The sequence below is a fragment of the Cydia pomonella genome, chromosome 22 (genome assembly GCF_033807575.1).
Source record: "Cydia pomonella isolate Wapato2018A chromosome 22, ilCydPomo1, whole genome shotgun sequence".
NCBI classification, from domain to species: Eukaryota; Metazoa; Arthropoda; class Insecta; order Lepidoptera; family Tortricidae; genus Cydia; species Cydia pomonella.
The window spans coordinates 12,083,027-12,103,799 of NC_084724.1; the positions used below are offsets into that span (position 1 = coordinate 12,083,027).

General features: G+C 41.1%; 2 protein-coding genes across 4 annotated transcripts; both read left to right on the forward strand.

The window, feature by feature from the left end:
• Positions 1-271: 271 nt before the first annotated feature.
• On the forward strand, positions 272-11,276 carry LOC133530097 (protein Cep89 homolog). Its single transcript, XM_061867929.1, has 14 exons — positions 272-836; positions 919-1,044; positions 2,412-2,670; positions 3,531-3,706; positions 4,691-4,928; positions 5,357-5,492; positions 5,798-5,928; positions 6,491-6,592; positions 6,687-6,980; positions 7,268-7,427; positions 7,690-7,857; positions 8,195-8,345; positions 9,016-9,203; positions 10,767-11,276. The coding sequence occupies exons 2-14, from the start codon at positions 1,015-1,017 to the stop codon at positions 10,924-10,926; spliced, it is 2,193 nt and encodes a 730-aa protein (XP_061723913.1). The 5' UTR covers positions 272-836; positions 919-1,014; the 3' UTR covers positions 10,927-11,276.
• A 1,417-nt stretch (positions 11,277-12,693) lies between these two features.
• Positions 12,694-20,366, forward strand: LOC133530218 (venom serine protease 34-like). Of its 3 annotated transcripts, none has more exons than XM_061868087.1 (10): positions 12,694-13,072; positions 14,788-14,873; positions 15,282-15,422; positions 15,722-15,848; positions 16,117-16,223; positions 16,785-16,986; positions 17,382-17,445; positions 17,528-17,661; positions 18,607-18,758; positions 20,165-20,366. In XM_061868087.1, exons 2-10 carry the CDS (start codon positions 14,790-14,792, stop codon positions 20,345-20,347), a joined length of 1,194 nt encoding a protein of 397 aa, XP_061724071.1. In that variant the 5' UTR covers positions 12,694-13,072; positions 14,788-14,789; the 3' UTR covers positions 20,348-20,366. The 3 variants fall into 3 exon arrangements, with proteins under 3 accessions (XP_061724071.1, XP_061724069.1, XP_061724070.1); XM_061868085.1 differs by lacking the exon at positions 12,694-13,072 and adding an exon at positions 13,557-14,022 and having other exon boundaries at positions 14,772-14,873; XM_061868086.1 differs by lacking the exon at positions 12,694-13,072 and adding an exon at positions 13,620-14,022 and having other exon boundaries at positions 14,767-14,873.
• Positions 20,367-20,773: the final 407 nt, after the last annotated feature.

Genomic DNA, 20,773 nt, shown 5'->3' on the forward strand with positions numbered 1-20,773 from the left:
TATATGATATACATTACCATGCAAACTTCCACCGAAAATTGGTTTGAACGAGATCTAGTAAGTCGTGTTTTTTAATACGTCATAAAGTGTACGGAACCCTTCATGGGCGAGTCCGACTCGCACTTGGCCGTTTTTTTCTTTAACTCTGGTAGACATTTATATATTTTTGTGTAAGTCGTGACTTGTAGCTAGGTATGAATATGAAATAGTGAAAATAATCTGCTCAAAAAATTCTAAAGTGAACAAAATATACATAACAAAATATATAAAATGGTTTTGGAACATCTTCAAACTAAACATTTCAATTTGAAAATTCATTTTAAAAAAATTTGAAACTCACGTAATATGCAGGAAATCCTAGAATTTTAACACCATGATAGCACAGAGAAACACTTTTCATTTTTGGAATATGCCTTAAAATAGGTAAAACGTAGTAAAAATAATTACAAGATACGCAAAAGTTAGATAAAATAAAAACAAATGACGAAAACGAAACGATTAAATTTTTCCCGCTTCTATCATGTAACTGGCCAAAAATGAAAATGCATCTATAATAAAAGGCAAAATGTACATTATCCACGCGTGTAAAACGGTGTCTTAAATAGTTCGGACTCGGTAACTATGGCAACCGAATGTCAAAATACCGATGTTTACTATTACTACAAGGGTAGAAAATCAAAGCTAACTCAAATGGAAATAATGAATATGCTATATACAAAAAGAATCACCTCTTTCATGAGTTTAAAAAAAAAGACTGAATCTGAATAGTGCCTATGATTTAATAGTACAAACCAGTTATTATACAGTGAAAAGTTTTGTCAATACATTGTTCGCGTGTAAGTATTGAACTTTTGTGACCTACTTATTTTACATAAATACGTGACCTACAAATTATCCGGAACACGCAAATCTTTTCAGCATTGTCTTCGCCGGAACAAATACCAGAACTCTTTCCTTTGTTGTGTTAATATTCAATATGGGTGCTAAGATTTCGCTTCTCGAAACTAGGTGACGATGGAAGATGGTTTTTATCAAAGTCCAAAGGTAAATTCCTTTTTTATTACGAAGTTCTGTATGACTGGTTCCAAGCTATAATGTTTACATATAACATACTTGAATTAATTGAACAAAAAGATCATTATGTTTGCATGTCTATTGAAATCATGTTTTTTGTTACTCTTTATTATGGTTATAAGCAAATTTGTGTCTTTAAATTACATAGAGCAGTTAATGAGTTACTTTATTTGACCTCGATAAGTACATATTAATGTACTAGTTGGATGTTTACAGTGGTTATACTTGTTATCATTATTCCCTGACACCATTTCCCATAATTTTAATCAGTATGGTGACTAGCCTATGAACACTTCTACAAAATTGCTAGCATCAGCAGCTTTCTCTGACTTGAAGTTCTGAGCTGTTTGCTAAACATTAGCCCATTTCATAATGGAGACTTTATACATACTATTCACAAACTAAAATCATGTGAATCAATGTCTGGGTCAAACTTTGTATCTTTAGAATGGTATCATTGGTTGACCAACTGATAAAATACACAAGATGTTTTGTATAGGTACATTATTATAAATTATATAATTTTGTCTGTCACATATGTGTCTATAGACCATATTTTTTTAAACTCTTTTAATTTAAAAGGTGCATTCCTGAGCTTAAATTATTTCTCAAAGGTATTCTAATGAACTCCATTTTGAAATGCTCATTAATTTATTTATAAATTTTATATTAAAGGAAGAAATGGAAAAAGTTATGCTTCCGGCAGGACTTGAACCCGCAACCTCCGCAATCCGTGCATTTGCTCTTAACCAGGTTTCATATTTGGAGTATAGGTCGTAGACGTATCTGCTTGTTATAAAATTAATTAGAATTTAAGAAGGAGGCTGGCTCAACTGGACTCGGCTGGGAAGAGCTGGAAGTAGCCACCCAGGATTGCGCCAAATGGAAAATTCTTCTGCGAGTCCTATGTCCCTAATGAGGGATAACAGAATTACATCATCATCATAAAATTAATAAATGTATATCCGATAAGGCCCCTACGAATGTGTGCACTTGCCTTATGGCATGTTTATATATATTGATTAGTGTTTCATCTCAAATGATCTTGGATGATCATGTTTGAAGTTTTATTGATATGTTTGCAATTGTTTGGTAGAGTTAAACATAATGTCAGTATTATAACTTTATATGCAGCATTTAATTACTTTTTATGAAAATAAAAAATAATACTTAACAATAATTATGACATTTTGTTTCCTTAAATGTACTTAGCCGTATCCAAAGTTAACAGAGTTTAAAAAAACATGGTGTATATTAAAGTTATTACATGTATTATTCTAAAATCATCAATGCTCTTAGTCAACATTGCTGTTAGCTCTCATTTCACATCTTTACAGACATCGTCAATACAAAGAAAGTCCAAGAAATGTTTAGCTCACATAAGTCCGGAGAAGCTAACATTTTCCGGCAACTTCACATTAGACCACAGACTGTTTGACATTCAGGGTACACCAAAACGAGCCAGTATGAGACGAGATATACTCAACACTGTTATTAAGAGAACAGAGTCGAAGCTACTGGAGGGCACTGATGAAGTTCCCTGTAAGCTGGTTGATGAGAACCCTTTGTATGAGGATCCTCGGGATGTTATTGCTGGTATGATTTAACTAATAACAATATTACTATCATATAAAAATACATTTAGATTAATTTGCAGTTGGTAGAGAATGCATTAATAAATATTGTATGTAATCAACAAACTTTGCATGACGTAAAATATCGAAGTAAATATTATTCATTGGGTATACAGTTACAATAGACATCGAAATTAGCTGTCATATTTAGATCTGAACATTTCTCATAATAGATTTAAGTTTTATTAATAAAAATAAAATAAAATAAAAAAAGGTACGTAGCTTTATCAGAAGATTAATTGGTTTTGTACTTGTTTATTCTTATAATTTATGAAAGCCAAGTTTTTGGACGTTTAAAGTATTTTCGTTTCTGAAACAGACTAATCTGACTGAGACAGATGTTATTATCACAAATTACTGTTTAAAAAAATTCTGATGATTCATTTACACAAAATTGAAAAAGAATATGTATGAAATAAAAAACTTTTTAACAAAAAATAAAACCGACTTCAAATATTACCAAAAGCGCCATACATGTACCTATAACATTTGAAGAGTTCCCTCGATTTCTCCAAGATCCCATCATCAGACCCCGACTTGGTGCCAACGGGACCATCTTGGGGTGAAAAAAAAAATTTTGAAAATCGGTTCACGATTCTCGGAGATATCGCGTACCATACATACAAAAAAAATATAATAAAAAAAAATCAGTCGAATTCAGAACCTCCTCCTTTTTTGAAGTCGGTTAAAAATAAGTTGTAATAGTTAATTAATAGTAGCAAAAAATTGTGAAAAGCATTATTTTCTTTGATAACTCTACCTTAAATCAAGTGCATGTATATAATTTGTAGTAAAATACAATATTAAATATTTTCCATGCAGGCGAGAAGCCTCCCAAGCCTCCACGGAAGCGCAACATACAAGCCGTAGCAATAACCTCGCCCCGGCCGAGTCGGGAGAGTAAGTCGCTCCTCAAAGAACAGAAGAAGAAGCTATCCAAGAAGTACGAGGGGCTCATCACCACTCTTATTAGTAGGTGTGAGGAGAGCGTCATCACGGTAAGACTTTACCACTTGTGTATATAGGTGAGAAGCCTCCCAAGACTCCACGGAAGCGCAACATATAAGCCGTAGCAATAACCTCTCCGTGACGGAGAAAGGGGAGTAAATCGCTACTCAAAGAAAAGAACAAGAATCTATCCAAGAAGTGCGAGAGGCTCATCACCACTCTTATTAGTACTTAGGTGTGAGGAGAACGTTATCATGGCAAGACTTTGTCACTGTGTTGTAGGTGAGAAACCCCAGTTACTGTAACCTAATTTCTACCTGTGAAGTATATTGACCAAAGATTGTTTTGGCCACACAGGGACTGTTTCACAATGTCCAAGTGTCATTAACAAATAAATTAACTGCCAGATAAAACTTCCAACAAAAATTAGCACTTTATCTACCAGTTAAGCTTGTTTGTAGATTGTGAAATGCCTACGATGACTTTATCCGTCAGATAAGTGGCAAGTAGCTTAATCAGGATTTTACTTGGACATTGTGAAACAGGCCCTTAGTCTTCAAACATAACTTTTTATAAAAACAGAAAATGTGGTTAGACCTACGCGTTGTATTGATTGGGTTTATGAATAGTTTTTACCGTTTACTACGTGAAAAATATAAATTTTAGATGTATGTGTATTCTGGCAAGCCAACTTTTTACTGACAAAATATAAATACACATTTTTTTCTTTCAGAGCGATTATTTCCGAAAATATGCACTTTATTAGAAAATGGGGTTTACAGACCGTATTCGTTTCAAAAGACCTATATCCAACCCCACACCATAAAGTTGGAGCGAAAAAAAAAAACACATTTTGTATGGGAGTTGCTATGATTGATTTAAATATGTATCTATGCCAAATTGCAGCTTTCTAGCACTAACGATCACAGAGCAAAGCCGCGGACGTACAGACAGACGGACATGGCGAAACTATAAGAGTACTTAGTTGACTACGGAACCCTAAAAAGAGGCGCTTAATTCTAATTTTTGTGCAGATATCCGAAAAAGACGCCTACATCTTAAAGCTAAAAGACAAGCTGAAGGCAGTCCTCGAGTACAACAAACTATTCGCAGAAGAGAACGACCAGCTGAAGAAACAATACTCGACCCTCGTGCAATATGTGGAGGAGTGCAAGACGGCGCTCAAGGGGGAGAGAGAGAGGAATAGCGAGCTGGAGGCTAGGTGTAAGGAGCTCGGCGATAGGGTCAAGCAGTTGGATGTACCTGACAAAGGTATGTTCAGTGGAGCTTTACTTCGCTTCGCTACCAATGATACTCAATATGATTTGGGTCTTTAGTTTCGCTAAGAAGTGTAAATATCTACATATCGCTATTAGAGTTGTGACGTTCTCCAGAATGTTCTCCGTTTACTATGGAAAATATTCTTGAGCGAGAACATACTCCATACAAACCGGAGAACGTTCTCGAGAATGGCACAACTCTTATTGCTACGCGCCAAGGCGTGTAAACAAAGAAGGAAGTGCTGGAAGGGATCACTGGGGTCGAGCAAGCTTCGTGTTGGTTTGATGGATATGACCAGACTTCCAAAAACTTGAGTAACGCTCGAGACGGTGCTTTTTTCCATTATAATTTAATAATACTACTATCTCTTCTAGGTCTCGAAACATGATATTCCTTCTAACGACCTTCATACATTCTAGATCGCGTGGAAACAGCGATCCCACTAGTGGAAGTATGCATGAGCTGCAGCAGTCGTCAAATCCTGCTGACGCAGGCGCGGGAGCACACACACAGGATGCAGAGAGACATGCAAGCGCTCAAAGATGTGCTTTACAGGTACAACGAGTTTGTCCTAGCTTAGCTTGAAATTGAGTTAGTCTATGGCATCGCCAATTTGTAAATTATATCGACAAAAAATAAACGAGAAGTCAGTTGAAAAAAGTGATCTGTGAGTGGAGGCGAACAGCCGGACGGACGAAAACATTTTTGCCCAAGCTGAAATGGAACCGCTCATCTTCGCTCGGTCATCAACGCATCGCCAATAATATAGAACTCCACACGTGATTGGCCTCAACGAAGCACCCTTACATTTACTACTGTCTTGTTTCTTCCGATGAATGTTTCAAGATTAAAATTTTCAGATTAAATGTGCAACTGTCGAGATACCAGGAGAAGCTCCGCGCCAATATACAAAACCTGGCGACAGACAACAAGGCAGACAAGTTCGATCTGGACTCGCTCATCACCACCAGTCTTGGGTACAAAGGAGCAGGTCAGTAACATAGGACATTTCAGAATAAATGTCCAACCATCGAGAAACTAGAAGGTCCGCGTTAAAATACAAAACCTGGCGGCTGACAACAAGGCAGACAAGTTCGATCTGGACTCGCTCATCACCACCAGTCTTGGGTACAAAGGAGCAGGTTGGTTAACACGGATATTTCAGAATAAATGTCCAACAATCGAGAAACTAGAAGCTCCGCGTGAACATACAAAACCTGGCGGCTGACAACAAGGCAGACAAGTTCGATCTGGACTCGCTCATCACCACCAGCGTTCGGTACAAGAGACCAGGTTGGTAACACAGGAACGCCTAATACACCTTAAGAAGCGGTCATGACCTCATGAATAAATATGACGAGTTTTTAGTGCCATCGACCTTTATAGTTGTGAAAAAGGTTGCAGACATGAAAGGAAATTGAAAAAAAAAGTTATTATAATGCGAATTTGATTTGCGTAACCCTGAAACAGTCATTTTAAGATTCCTATTTTTTAAGCATTTTATTGGTCACACACGAAATTATGTAAATAAGATTATTTATTTATTTTAGAAGTTGGCAACACTGACGATGCTCATTCGAAGAGCGGGACGGAAGATCAACCGCAAACCTCCAGGGTTGTCGATCTTTCTGGGCTATTGAGTGCTCAGGCTTTAGGTAAGAACTTAAAGGAAGGGGTTAGTGTGAGAGTAAGAGTAAAGTGAGAATGAAACGAAAGGATTAGTCAATTTTAAAGGTTTTGTGTTTACAGCACCTCTTTTCGACGCATATCAAGAAAACCTACAAGAGAAAGACACCCTCATTCTAGACTACGAGAAACAATTCGAAAACATCAACAAGAAATCCAAACAGATCGTGTCCGAGAACAAAAACTTACTCAAAAAGGTGACAACCCTAGAATCGGAGCTGGCTCAAGTGAGACAGAGCTACAAGAAACTGGGCGTGGAGAAAGAGACGGGCGATATCGAAAGAGCTACGTTGTTGGAGAGAGCTGAGAGGGCGGAATCCAAGTTGAAAGAAGTTTACGAGTTGTATGAAGATAAGAGTAAGTGTTTTTTTTGTTTTGGATTATTTTCCCACAGAATTATTAAATATGTCTTAGCCCATATAGCTTGCCTGTGTAGCGTGCCAAGAACAGAATCCATAAAGGGATCATTTACGACATGTTCGTGACAACTATTTGATAATTCTAAGATAAACTTGTACGTCTTTTTCCATTTTACTGCCTTGCCTTCACACGAAGCATACAACTTTGCCCAGGAAGCGAATTATAGGCTAATGTCTATTTGCATATTAGATCGGCGGGCTCATTCAGGCTGTTTGTTTGATCAGTGGCAGCCATGATGCGTGACTACGAGACTGTCCATCGCGAGTACTTCACTCTCAAGCACGCCCTGGAAGCGTCGGACAGCAAGATGGCGGCGCTGGACGCGCTGCGCGCGCGCACCGTGCCCGCCGACCTGCACGAGCGCCGCCTCGACCACTGCAAGCGGTAACGTAGCGTGAGGCTGACCGCGTATATTGCGCTTTAGCACTTGGATTATCAATCGTAGTTATACAACGGACGATATCTTGAGAGAGGAGAGAACACTCAACGTAGGTATACATATGTGTGCTTTAGAATGAAACAAAGATTTTATAGCCAGTGTTTTAAAATACATATTAACTTTCTTATTCAAATAACTGGAAATGACCCCTGTTAATTTTTTCTCCTTACAAAGTATACGGACTTCAAGGGTCTTTCATTACAACAGGTTGTTAGAAGAGCTGAAACACCAGTACAGCATGGAGAACGACCGCAAAACCGAGCAAGTGGCCAAGTTGCAGCAACAGTTGCGCGCCGCCGAGGAGCGTTGCGGCAACGCGGAGAAAGAGCTGCTCACTGCCAAGGAGGAGTTGACTGCGGCGCTTAAGAATGTTAGGTTAGGAGAATTTTAACTGACTTCTGTTAAACTTATAAACACGGTCGATTTCATTAGGTGAGGGGTTATGATTTTAACAGTACTTGAAAGTTTATTTCCTTGCAACGGGGGTTTAACAGCTGTTGAACTCGGCTGAGTTACTTGATTTTGGTGCTGGAACGGTGCTCAGAACCGGTTTTGATGAATGATTGTTAATTGTTTTTTTTTTATACAGAGTGACATAAGCTGCATTTTACGGAATTCCGAAATAAGGAGGTTCTAATCGAAAATATACTTGCTTAGTGGAGTATAACGTTGTTAAAAGTGGTATTGGTCCCTTAGCCAATTTTTTTTACAGGCTATATCGCAAAGCGGCGGTGATATTCCGTCATCGTATGCGCAGCGCGGCGGCGTGCGCCACCAAGGCCAAGCGCTCCGTCAGTTCGCAACACGCCGAGCCGCTCAGGAGAGCTCTCGACACGCTGGAACGGATCAAAAGAGAGATAAAGGTGTGTACCTTATCTGCTATGGTTTGTGTACCTTATAGCGCGCCACCAAGGCCAAGAGCTCCGTCTGTTTGCAGTACGTCGAACCGCTACGGAGAGTGGGATCCAGCGTGTCTAGGCTGGAACGGATCAAGTCAGAAATCAATATGTATACCTTATCTGCTACGATTTGTCTATAGTGCGGCACCAAGGCAAGCGCTCAGTCAGTTTGCAACACGCCCAGACGCTCAGAAGATGCTGGAATGGATCAAGACGGATACCAAGGTTTGTATTCTGTACTTTATATGCGACGGTGTGTGTACCCTGTAGCGCGCCATCAAGGCTAAGCGTTTACTAACTTTGCACCCTAAGAACTCTGGACACGTTGGACACGTCATGAAATTGATAAAAGTGTGTGTCTTATCTGCTACGGTGGGTGTACCTTATAGATACAATGCAATAATCTATGACATAATTCATAACTATCGCAAACTCTGCTAGTACTAAGTCGACTTTGTCGACAAGGTGGTACTCTTTTCCTGAAAATGTCATCATTGTTATCAACTTTAGGCGGCACATAAAAAAGATGGGCGCGCAGGATTGAACATTGCACCCCCTAGAATATTTGAATTACGCGTCTTTTTTACTGACAAAGTGGGACTCTGGTACAAGTTTAGTTATCTATTTGTTTTAGGAAGTGAAATCCCGCGCTCACTCATCTCTCGAGGAGCTAGAGCGTCGCATAGTGGATCAGGAGCGGCGCGCGAGCTCCGCCCAGATCGAGTACCGGCGCGAGCTGGAGCGGGCTAATCTCGCGCTGGAGCACAAGGAGGGCATCATCAGGAGCCTCATAGACAAGGTGGCCGACGTGGAGGAGGTCAGGTCGGTGCTCTCATTGCCTCCCTCGAGTATAGTGGAGCGAGCTGGAGCGGGCTAATCTCGCGCTGGAGCACAAGGAGGGCATCATCAGGAGCCTCATAGACAAGGTGGCCGACGTGGAGGAGGTCAGGTCGGTGCTCTCATTGCCTCCCTCGAGTATAGTGGAGCGAGCTGGAGCGGGCTAATCTCGCGCTGGAGCACAAGGAGGGCATCATCAGGAGCCTCATAGACAAGGTGGCCGACGTGGAGGAGGTCAGGTCGGTGCTCTCATTGCCTCCCTCGAGTATAGTGGAGCGAGCTGGAGCGGGCTAATCTCGCGCTGGAGCACAAGGAGGGCATCATCAGGAGCCTCATAGACAAGGTGGCCGACGTGGAGGAGGTCAGATCGGTGCTCTCATTGCCTCCCTCGAGTATAGTGGAGCGAGCTGGAGCGGGCTAATCTCGCGCTGGAGCACAAGGAGGGCATCATCAGGAGCCTCATAGACAAGGGGCCGACGTGGAGGAGGTCAGGTCGGTGCTCTCATTGCCTCCCTCGAGTATAGTGGAGCGAGCTGGAGCGGGCTAATCTCGCGCTGGAGCACAAGGAGGGCATCATCAGGAGCCTCATAGACAAGGTGGCCGACGTGGAGGAGGTCAGGTCGGTGCTCTCATTGCCTCGCTCGAATATAGTGGAGCGAGCTGGAGCGGCCTAATCTCGCGCTGGAGCACAAGGAGGGCATCATCAGGAGCCTCATAGACAAGGTGGCCGACGTGGAGGAGGTCAGGTCGGTGCTCTCATTGCCTCCCTCGAGTATAGTGGAGCGAGCTGGAGCGGGCTAATCTCGCGCTGGAGCACAAGGAGGGCATCATTAGGAGCCTCATAGACAAGGTGGCCGACGTGGAGGAGGTCAGGTCGGTGCTCTCATTGCCTCCCTCGAGTATAGTGGAGCGAGCTGGAGCGGGCTAATCTCGCGCTGGAGCACAAGGAGGGCATCATCAGGAGCCTCATAGACAAGGTGGCCGACGTGGAGGAGGTCTGGTCATTGCTCTCATTGCCTCCCTCGAGTATAGTGGAGCGAGCTGGAGCGGGCTAATCTCGCGCTGGAGCACAAGGAGGACATCATCCGGAGCCTCATAGACAAAGTGGCCGACGTGGAGGAAATCAGGTCAGCGCTTTCACTGGCTCCCTCGAGTATAGTGGAGCGAGCTGGTGCGGGCTAATCTCGTCGGTGCTCTCACTACCTACCTCGAGTAGCGAGTTTATTATTATTATTCATTGGTTACATACCAACCACTTCTTCTTGCGGTGCCCTCTCCTACTGGGGGCTAGCGATCACCATTATAATGCGTATCTACTTTATCTACGGTTCTCAGCAGAGATCGAGTGATCGTCCTGTCGAATCACTCCCTAAAGTTTATGAGCAAAGTTGTTTACGTTTACGTCGGCGTCCCTATTGCTATCAATGTATTAGGTTGATTCACAAAAGCTGGCGCGGATTTTGTTTGAGAATATTGAGAGTACATATTTCATGCCAGTTCTTTTGAATTGACTAACAGTTTGAGCAATAGTTTTTCACATATCAACAGGCTAAGTCAAACCAACGCGCACCGACTGCAGGGTATCGTGTCGGACTCGTCGCCGGAGCGGAGCGCGTCCGACCGACCGGACCGGACCGGCGTTAAGCTCGTGCCCGGCCCTGGCGGATACTTTCAAGAGGATCGGGGGAAAAAGAAGGGCAAAGGATAAGGACAGATAAATGATCGGGACTCTTCTAAGGATAGGTATTAAAATACTAATACATTAGAACATTACATAGGAACCCATAAGACGCAAAATATCCAGCTATTAAAGAATCCTTCAGGTTATATGTAGATCATCGTTGTCACAGGTAACTGGGCTGTTATAAATCATATTGCAAACGAGATAAGGTCTGTTAATGTTTAGTAAAGTTGACAGGTTATAGCTGTTGATAGCCTTCTGCATATTAAAAAAGAATTCCAATAACTCGAGGGACGTAAATGTCGTAAATTCTAACATACTTTTACCTACTGTACATATTTATCTACGCTTGAAAATGTTTTGCTCATTACGTGAAAGTAGTGTTTAGCATAAATGTGTTAGTGTAATGGTTCCCAAGTCTGTAAACTTGTTATGATGTCGATTTACAGCTGTTATATCAGTCCATAATCGTATTTAAGTATCTAAAGTTTGATTAATTTGATATTTCTGTACGTTGATGTCTTGTCAAAAATATTACAAGAAATTTGGACACCAAACGTAAGTCAATTAATTCATACTAGTCATAGATATAGAGTTTTAGGTTTCAGCGGAGATCAGAGTTTATAAGCTTTTCAAAATATGTACATATTTAGAAATTTAGAAAAGAGCTTTTTAAAAGATATAGAGTTATGGATGGAGATGGAACAAGATGTGCTTTTATGTAGACTGGAGCAATATAGGAATGTAGATAAATTACCATTTAGTTTTACTTTACATTGACAACAGTACCCGCTTTTGCGTTTGCACCGTGGCGTTGGAAAAGTGCAACAACCAATTTTGGTTATACACATGCTAAACACAAGTTGCCACTTTTGCCCTGAAAGATAAACGGAAGCAAAAATCTAAATGGTGATTCATATGGGCTAAAACTAGACTCAGCGTAATTTTAATACAAACTAGACTGAGTACCTATTTGCATCTCTGTGTGACCCACGTACAGGCTAGATTTTTACGGCAAAAAGGCAAATGCGATCAGCAAAAGACGACACATGACATTGTGATGTCATACCTGCATATGTGTTAAATTATCACAAAGGCTGATTTATTTTATTTTGTGACGTCGGCTGTTTCCTTGCACCAGCATGTGCCGCTGAAATTATTCATCGAGAGAGTTTACTTTAGAAAGCTCTTATGTTGACATGATGCTGGAAATTAAATCGTTTGACAGGCGCACAGGGTATTAATTCGTTTTGGAAAAAGTAAGATACGAGTTATTAAAACGTATTCACTCCTTATTGAGAAAGGTCACAGTTAGTACTTAGTTGCGAGGCACATTTTCAAACGGAGGTTTCGCCCTTTTCAGTTACAGTTTAAAAAAATATTTGTACCTAAATATTAACGTAGTTGTACTAAAGTTTTCGTAAAAATTGAACAATGTGATCAAAAATTCTAAAATATATTAGAATCTATGATAATTTAAAGTTATATTCAAGCTCCTAGTTTTAAACTATGAGCAATCGACTGGAAAATATAATGAAAAACTAGTGAAACGAAAGGCATACTCAAGCTGAGGAGATCCAAAGGACTGCAATAGTATGTGGTAAGTATCTTTTATTAGTAAATAATATTGTTAGTAATAATTATAATCATAAGCAGCGTTTATATATGTAGTATCTATTTCACCTCGTAGCGAATCTCCTTGCCGAATAATTTTTTCTCAGAAATGACACCTAAAGGTTAGGTTCTCAAAGCACATAGTTGCAGTTATCAATCAGATGAGATCTTTATACATAGTACCGGTGTAGCTGTAGATGGCGATGTCCAAACCTAAGATTAGCGCTAATAAAGAGTTGAAGACGTCAACTTGGATGGATTAGCTATCTTTTCCTGATGTTTCGTCGAACGGAAAATGTGTTTGTTATCAAAGGTATAGAGGCGATTAGTGCCGCTCTGCTTCGTTATCAGTTGATGTGTTAATTAGTTTGAAACAATTAATCGTTTCTAGGAGAGTCGTGTCCTACGGCGCCTTCAGTGGACGCGTCGTTTAACTATCCTTAATGCTTCTTAAAAAACTAAGGTGATGTTGCCTTAAGTGATTAAGGGATATTTGGTGTCAAATAAAATTGGAAAGAGAGAACCCCGGTTAATTTTGATTAGTCAAATTTTTTTTCGGGTGAGTTTTGATAAATCGTTTTCTACCATACGCATAAGAGAAAGAAAAAGAATCAACTATATGAAGTAAACATTTAGGAGGTTTTTTTTTTGGATAAGTGGTGTGTACAGTCGGCATCTAAAGTAGCGGATTCTGTAACAGCTTAACAAAAAGTGATTGTTCTGTTTTTAGAACAATCAAGACTGTGAAAGATATACTTTTGGACATGAATTTTAGAAATTTATCTTTATTTCGAAAAGTTATCCGGATTATCAGATACTTTTGGCACGTTGTTACATACTATTGACGCTGACTGCAATGTACTATACTTGCCGCAAAACTATCTGACCGGTCAGGCCATAATGCCATCTCTTTCACTCTTGGTTGGTCTTAACAAGGGTAAATGAGATAGCATTATGATCTCAGTGGCCAGTTAGTTTTGCGGCAAGTATAGTAAGTCATTTGTAATAATAACGTTTCTTTGCTAGGGATCTATCCGAGCTCTTCAGAATAAGACTAACGGAACCATATGAATGTCAGACACCTTCACTAAACAAAGATATCAATTGTATTCTTTCATATTTAAATATGCCCTTCCAACATTTATTACAACACTTAAAAACCAAACGTATAGACTACGAATTATGGTTGATTTTACGATAGTGCGATATTGTATTATTGATAGGTATACCTGTAATAATAAAGTTAAGTATTACGTGTTTTAACCAATGCGAAAACAATTTCAGCGATCACAACTTCCAACGTATCTTCGAACCTATTTCCTAGAGCCTTATATGCACTTGTAGTCCTCTCGAAGGTGGCTAATAATGCTAAATGTTCCACGTATGTACAGGTGTTATTCAGTTAATATGCTCAGTAAAGTAAACAGTTTATTTGCTATCAATTAATTAATAAAATGTTGAAATTTAGTTGAGCTGTGTGGTTGTGGCCGCGTGGTGGGACGATTGAAAGTAAGTTCTTATTCTTGTCTCTGGAAATTTCTGCTTAGTAGGTATAAGGGCAATATGCTATGGGCAAAGTGTGAAGGAAAATCACGAAATAAATACCTTCATAAGCTCGTAAACGCATCACATTTAACTGCTACAATTATCTCAGATCTTAACTATCTTTTAGCATCATTTCGTACATAGTTAAGGTACCTATGTTTCTCTGTGTATAGGTATTTTTCTTTCCTATAAATTAAATGTTTGTTGATTTAGCTACTGACAGTAGCCTACTCTTTTTATCACATTCAGAGCATGTGATAAGTTCTTATAAATCAAGATTGGATAATAATCAATTTTATGAGAATAGTGCTCAAAATTTAATATGTAAAGTGTAGCACTGTTACTGTTAGCCACCAGTTTTTACCTGACTGCCGAATAAATGTTTTGTAGAGTGTAGGTTACCACTAATTAAGCAGTTGCTTAGGGCACCACGCCTAGGGAGAGCACCAAAATCTCAAGAATCAATCGAATCTGATGAATGACTTTGGAGAGAGGGCAGAGGGAGCACTGTGGACTAGAAATGCTTAGGACATCTAAATGTCACTGTGTACCTATCAATGCGGGTATGTCTGACATAAGTACGCTTTGCAATTTTACTGACTTTACGATATGAGGAGTCGCTAGATCCCTCAACAGTTGTAGGCTAGGCTATGTAAGTAACAATAGTAATATAATATTCATATAAGAAGCTTTTTAAATTTGACCAAGTTTAGCCGGGCTTGTGTTCAGAGATGGCGGTCTTCGAAGTCGTGGTGTTAATGCTCCTGATGCAACTCGCCGCGGGACAGGATGCCAACTGCGATTTCACGCAAAACGTGAGTAGAAATGATACGTACCTAATGTATATTTGTATGAAAACGTCCTCATGGAGACATGAGAAGTGATGAGATGTTGGTACTTATAGCCGACAATTTTCTTTTCATATATTTTGATATCTACTCGTAAATATGTAGGTAGGTAGGCTACATTACAACTCGGGGATTTTAACAGATTTCCTATCGAATGATTCATAAAACAAATGTTGTTTTCTTCATATTTTTTAAAAAGATGATACATATCTTAGATTTCATTGAGATGATAATATCTGTGATTTGATACTTGAAATCTATTAATTAGATCAACGAATATAACAATTAGCCACTTTAGGTAACAACAGCCTTGTGTCTAATTGTCTATGTCGTTGGCTTTACTTGTCAACATCAGTAATGTCAGTTTGTTTTTAGGTTCAAATAGGCCAAATGTACTATATGTACAGCCCTGGCTACCCCACCAACTACACCGGCGCGCGGCAGTGTCGCTGGATCGGCATCTGCCCCTCGGGCTACCGCTGCCGACTGGACTGCCCGGAGATCCTCCTACCCGCGGTATGTCCCACACTCCAAGACGTGTTATAAATACAGCCCTGAATATTCCTACAATGGCGCTGGTTCATCTGCTCGTCCGGTTACCGCTGCCGGCTGCAGGGCCCGGAGATTAGCCTACCCGTTGTATGTCATACTTTTTTCACTGCTGGATAAAGGCACAGACCTCAGACAAATATACCTTGGCGCTTGTGTGCCGTCCTTACCACATGTAAGTCCCGTTTAAAGACTCATGGTATTAATTAAAGTATCATAAAGAACTTACACTTACCTCTGACGCTATGTTACTCGTATTTGAACAGAGTTCCGGATGCTCCGTGGACCGGCTGCTGATCTCAAGGAGCGGGGACCCGCAACTCAGTGGCGGCGACGTATACTGCGGGCGAGGCTCCACCTCCGTCGTGTCCACCGGCCAGCGGATCAGCGTCGGTGAGCGAAACCACTTAAAGTTAACCGTGTATGCCATGCCTAGTTAACAAATTTCACCACATATGCCGATATGCTGGTCCTTCGAATGCCTAGGTGTCATAATTGCATAATGTACACACTTCTATCCCTTGATTATGCTGGGGCATTGTTTGCAGAAACATTTTGATCATGTCTAAACGGGGTAATCATATGTCTACCTAGAATATTTCTTCGTCTTTCTATTAAGCAGGCAATTAGGTTAAACAAATTAACTATCTTTTTATTCCAGGATTAATCACATCAGCCAGGACCACAGGAGGCAGATTCTACTGCGAACTGCGGGCGGAGGCAGCAACGCCAACTCCAACACCGTGCAACTGCGGCTATAGGAAGAGGGTAGGTGTATTGTACCTATACTTGTACTAAAACACCAAAAAGCTCTACCTGGATCAGAAGATCCTTGCGTAGATTGTGATGGCTGTATTTGTTATTAGAGATTAGTTGATGAGTTTTACATATATGTTTAAGGTATGATGAGAAAGAAACGTTAACAAGAATTTACTAGTTCTATGAATCTGGTTTTTACTTAAACCTGAAGACAAACGCTCTCATGTATCAGTTTTTTTAAACTTAATTTTATAAATAGTGGCTCGGTGAGCTATCCTCGCAAACCCCCAGGGCTCCTCCATTTTGGAAAAACATGAAAAAAACCTAAGCGGCAAGAAGAATCCTTATAATAATCGAAACTGCTTACCAAATTTTACGGTAATCGGTTGAGAAATACGATTATAGACGTAGAGGAGAACAATGGGACAGCCTGACGTATGAAAAGCATGTTTGCCGAGCTGAAACGAAGGCGTTTCGATCATGCTTCATGTTCGCTCAGTCAATAACCGGTAGTCAAAGCCTGCTTTTTGTAGACTATAACGACCAATGAATAATCAACATTCGTTGCAGAACCGCATTGTCGGCGGCCAGGAGACAGGCGTAAACGAGTTCCCAATGATGGCCGGCGTCATATACTTGGACCAGGAACAAATTCGTTGTGGAGCCACCATCATATCCCCGCGGTACGTGGTGACCGCTGCCCACTGCGTGAAGGACAGGGCCGCTAGCTCACTGGCCGTCGTCGTCGGCGAGCACGATAAGACGACTGGTGGTGAGTTTACTTCGGGAAAATCCCGATGGACGCTATTAACTTACAATACGTCGTGATCTTTTTTATTGAAGTTAAAACTTCTTTAGCGGCGCTGTGATGGGGAAAAAATGTTAAACTCGCGACAGGTCAGGTGACCGACAGGTTCGTCAGATTGAAAATTCGTAAGACGGACACGTGACCTGATCGAAAAACTGTTACAATGTCATTGAAGCCAGTAGACCGCCGCCGCGGCGTAGGAGAGGAAGTATTCCGCACCCTCGTTGAACCTTACTCACCGGCAGGAACAACACTATGAGAGTACGGTCGTGTTATTTGGCTGCGGTTTTCTGAGTGAAAGCGTCTTGTGCGTACGGACAATTGGTTGTGTAGGGAATTAATTAATTATATTTTTTCAGGAGACTCGTCGGCAACACAAGGATTTAATGTAGAGCGCGTAACAGTTCACCCTCAATACACATCGTAAGTTAAAACATGTCTTCTAAGCGCTTAATCAGTTGAAATCTTTAAAAATGTATTAAATTTTAAAAACATTGGATTTCAGTTCTAACTACGATTACGATATCGCCATCTTGCGGCTGGCCGGGAACATCGTGTATAGCGACCGCGTGGGCCCCGTTTGCCTCCCGTTCAAGTTCGTAAATACAGACTTTGCTGGCAGTCGGTTCACCTTGTTAGGTAAGTATTCTGAATAGAAACCTTATAAGGTGTCCGACGGGGAGGATTTGGCTTTTGGATAGTTTGACGGTACTTCCCTATCTACTGATGCCATCATTCTTTCTTACTTACTCAAGGTCAGTAGATCTATAATGAAAACTTTTTGCCTGGGCGTGAAAGTGTTTCTATACACCGTGTTTTTTTTTCCGTTAATTTCAAGGGTGCATTCCTGAGCTTAAATTAAGTAACTTTCTTAAAGACACCGGTATTCTAATTAACTCCATTTCGGAGATAATTATTAATTTGTTTATATCTTATAAGGCCCTTACGAGCGTATACACTTGCCTTAGGACCTGTTTACATTATGCTTAGTGTTTGGTACGAGTGTATACATTTGCTACTAACCACTCACGTGCTTGATATTTTTCAGTGATTTTTATTATTATGATAAAATAAGGGCGACAGCTGATAAGTAGTTACCAATAGCATGTGAGTGGCTAAACGTAAGTACTATATCGGACGATTGATGTTTCTAAATGACTTTGATATGTCACAGTTTTCAATTGTTTGGTTGAATTAAATGTAATGACCGTGTTACAACAACACTATATGCAACTATTCATTAATTTTTATAAAAAACATTTTTTTTTTAAATTAATTATGCCATTTAGTTTCCTTACCTAAACGTACCTACCCATACCCCGGAGTTAACGGAAATCGATAAAAACACGGTGTATAGTGATGATGAAACATCAATATGATTCTTCATGAGAAATAAGGACAAATAACAATTTATCGTTATTTCTCATGAAGAATCTTTAGCGAAGTCGTTCTATAGACCTATTTAAAATCAAGTATTTTTGTTACTTAATATAGGTACCTAACTTTTTATGCAGAACGTAAAAATAGTTATTAATTTAGGAATACTTCTCAAATGAAGCCATGGATTTCATGAATAATTTGCAGGCTGGGGCTCCCTGTTCATCGGCGGGCCGGTGTCCGACACGCTGCGGAAGGTGGACGTGGACGTGCTGAGCCAGGCCGCGTGCCAGCGCCTCGTGCCCTCGCTCTCGCCGCGCCAGGTCTGCCACTACACAGCCGGGAAAGACGCCTGCCAGGTATACATACAAACATACTCGTTGGTAGGCTCGTGCCCTCGCTCACGCCGCGCCAGGTCTGCCACTACACAGCCGGGGAAGACGCCTGCCAGGTATACATACAAACATACTCGTTGGTAGGCTCGTGCCCTCGCTCACGCCGCGCCAGGTCTGCCACTACACAGCCGGGAAAGACGCCTGCCAGGTATGCATACAAACATGCTCGTTGGTAGGCTCGTGCCCTCGCTCACGCCGCGCCAGGTCTGCCACTACACAGCCGGGAAAGACGCCTGCCAGGTATACATACAAACATACTCGTTGGTAGGGTCGTGCCCTCGCTCTCGCCGCGCCAGGTCTGCCACTACACAGCCGGGAAAGACGCCTGCCAGGTATACATACAAACATACTCGTTGGTAGGGTCGTGCCCTCGCTCTCGCCGCGCCAGGTCTGCCACTACACAGCCGGGAAAGACGCCTGCCAGGTATACATACAAACATACTCGTTGGTAGGGTCGTGCCCTCGCTCTCGCCGCGCCAGGTCTGCCACTACACAGCCGGGAAAGATGCCTGCCAGGTATACATACAAACATACTCGTTGGTAGGCTCGTGCCCTCGCTCACGCCGCGCCAGGTCTGCCACTACACAGCCGGGAAAGACGCCTGCCAGGTATACATACAAACATACTCGTAGGTAGGTATCACAACGTAGAGAGGCCACGAAAGTGTCGAAGGGTGACATCTGTAAATGGTCAATAATTGTATGTTGTTATTCTCATGTATAGGGTGACAGTTCAGTTTTATATGAAAAAAATTACAAAGAAATTCCGCAATATGGCGCGTGATCATATATTTCTGGTCAAGCTTTACGTGACTTCTAGTCTACTACGATCCATAATGGTATGGAAATGGGAAAGATTCATACAATATATACTGCAAGTGTACTTTTGGTCCCTAGCATAATGTAATAATGCATTCTGAAGCCCTATTTACACGGCGTGAGAATTTGCATGCAATATTCGATACAATGCTAACTATTTATATAGTACCTCCAATTAAATCATTCGATCGACCTAATACCAAATTTAGATATAGTTTTTAATCACTCTTTTAGGTATGGGTTAACTGGAAGAGATCCCTCTTAGGGATAAGTTCGCCTTTGTACCACCCAATTATTTTCCATCTGATGTAATATTTATTTTTCTCGTACTAAAAATGTTTACTTACTTAATACCGCAATGTAACGAAAATCGAATGAAAGTTCTAAATCCATCTAAACGGGTCATAATAAACTAACTTTTGACCAACTATCTGTTGCAACTTCCTAACATTTAACATACGTAATCGATTTTTAATTTCAAAAGATTACATGATCACCACTTCCTCAAATGTAGGATTGTAGACGACCATGAAATGATCGTATCGTACGCAGGATGACTCCGGCGGGCCGGCGCTGTACACGGACCCGGCGACGAACCTGCTGTTCCTGGGCGGCATCAGCAGCTACGGCCGCCTGTGCGCGCAGGACGGCCAGCCCGGGATCAACACCAGGGTCACTGCCCTGCTCTCCTGGATAATCAGCAACACGCCCGAGGCCACGTATTGCAGGAAATAAACGGTTGTGATGAATATAAGTACTGTGTTTAATATACCTATCATACACGTTCTTCAGCATTAGTTGCTAGCGACCTCACCGCGCTGCTCACTTGGATACAGAACAACACGCCTGGCGCGTATATAAATCTATCGGAATATCGGTTATAGTACATTATGATACAACCTGTGCTAAGTTGGTCATTACATACGAGGCGATATTGTGCTCGCGAACTGTTAGCGAGCGTTTCATACGACGTTTTTCGACACACTTGTGAGGAAAAAACAAAACTTATAAATTAGATTATTTTCGTCTAAAATGTATAAGTGGTGGCTTACAGTTTTAACATCCAATTTTAATTACACCAAAGCGTGCTGGGCTTGTAGGCACTTATTCGCCAGTTCATTGAAGTAACCTACCAACACGTTTTCCAAGAAAGACTGGACG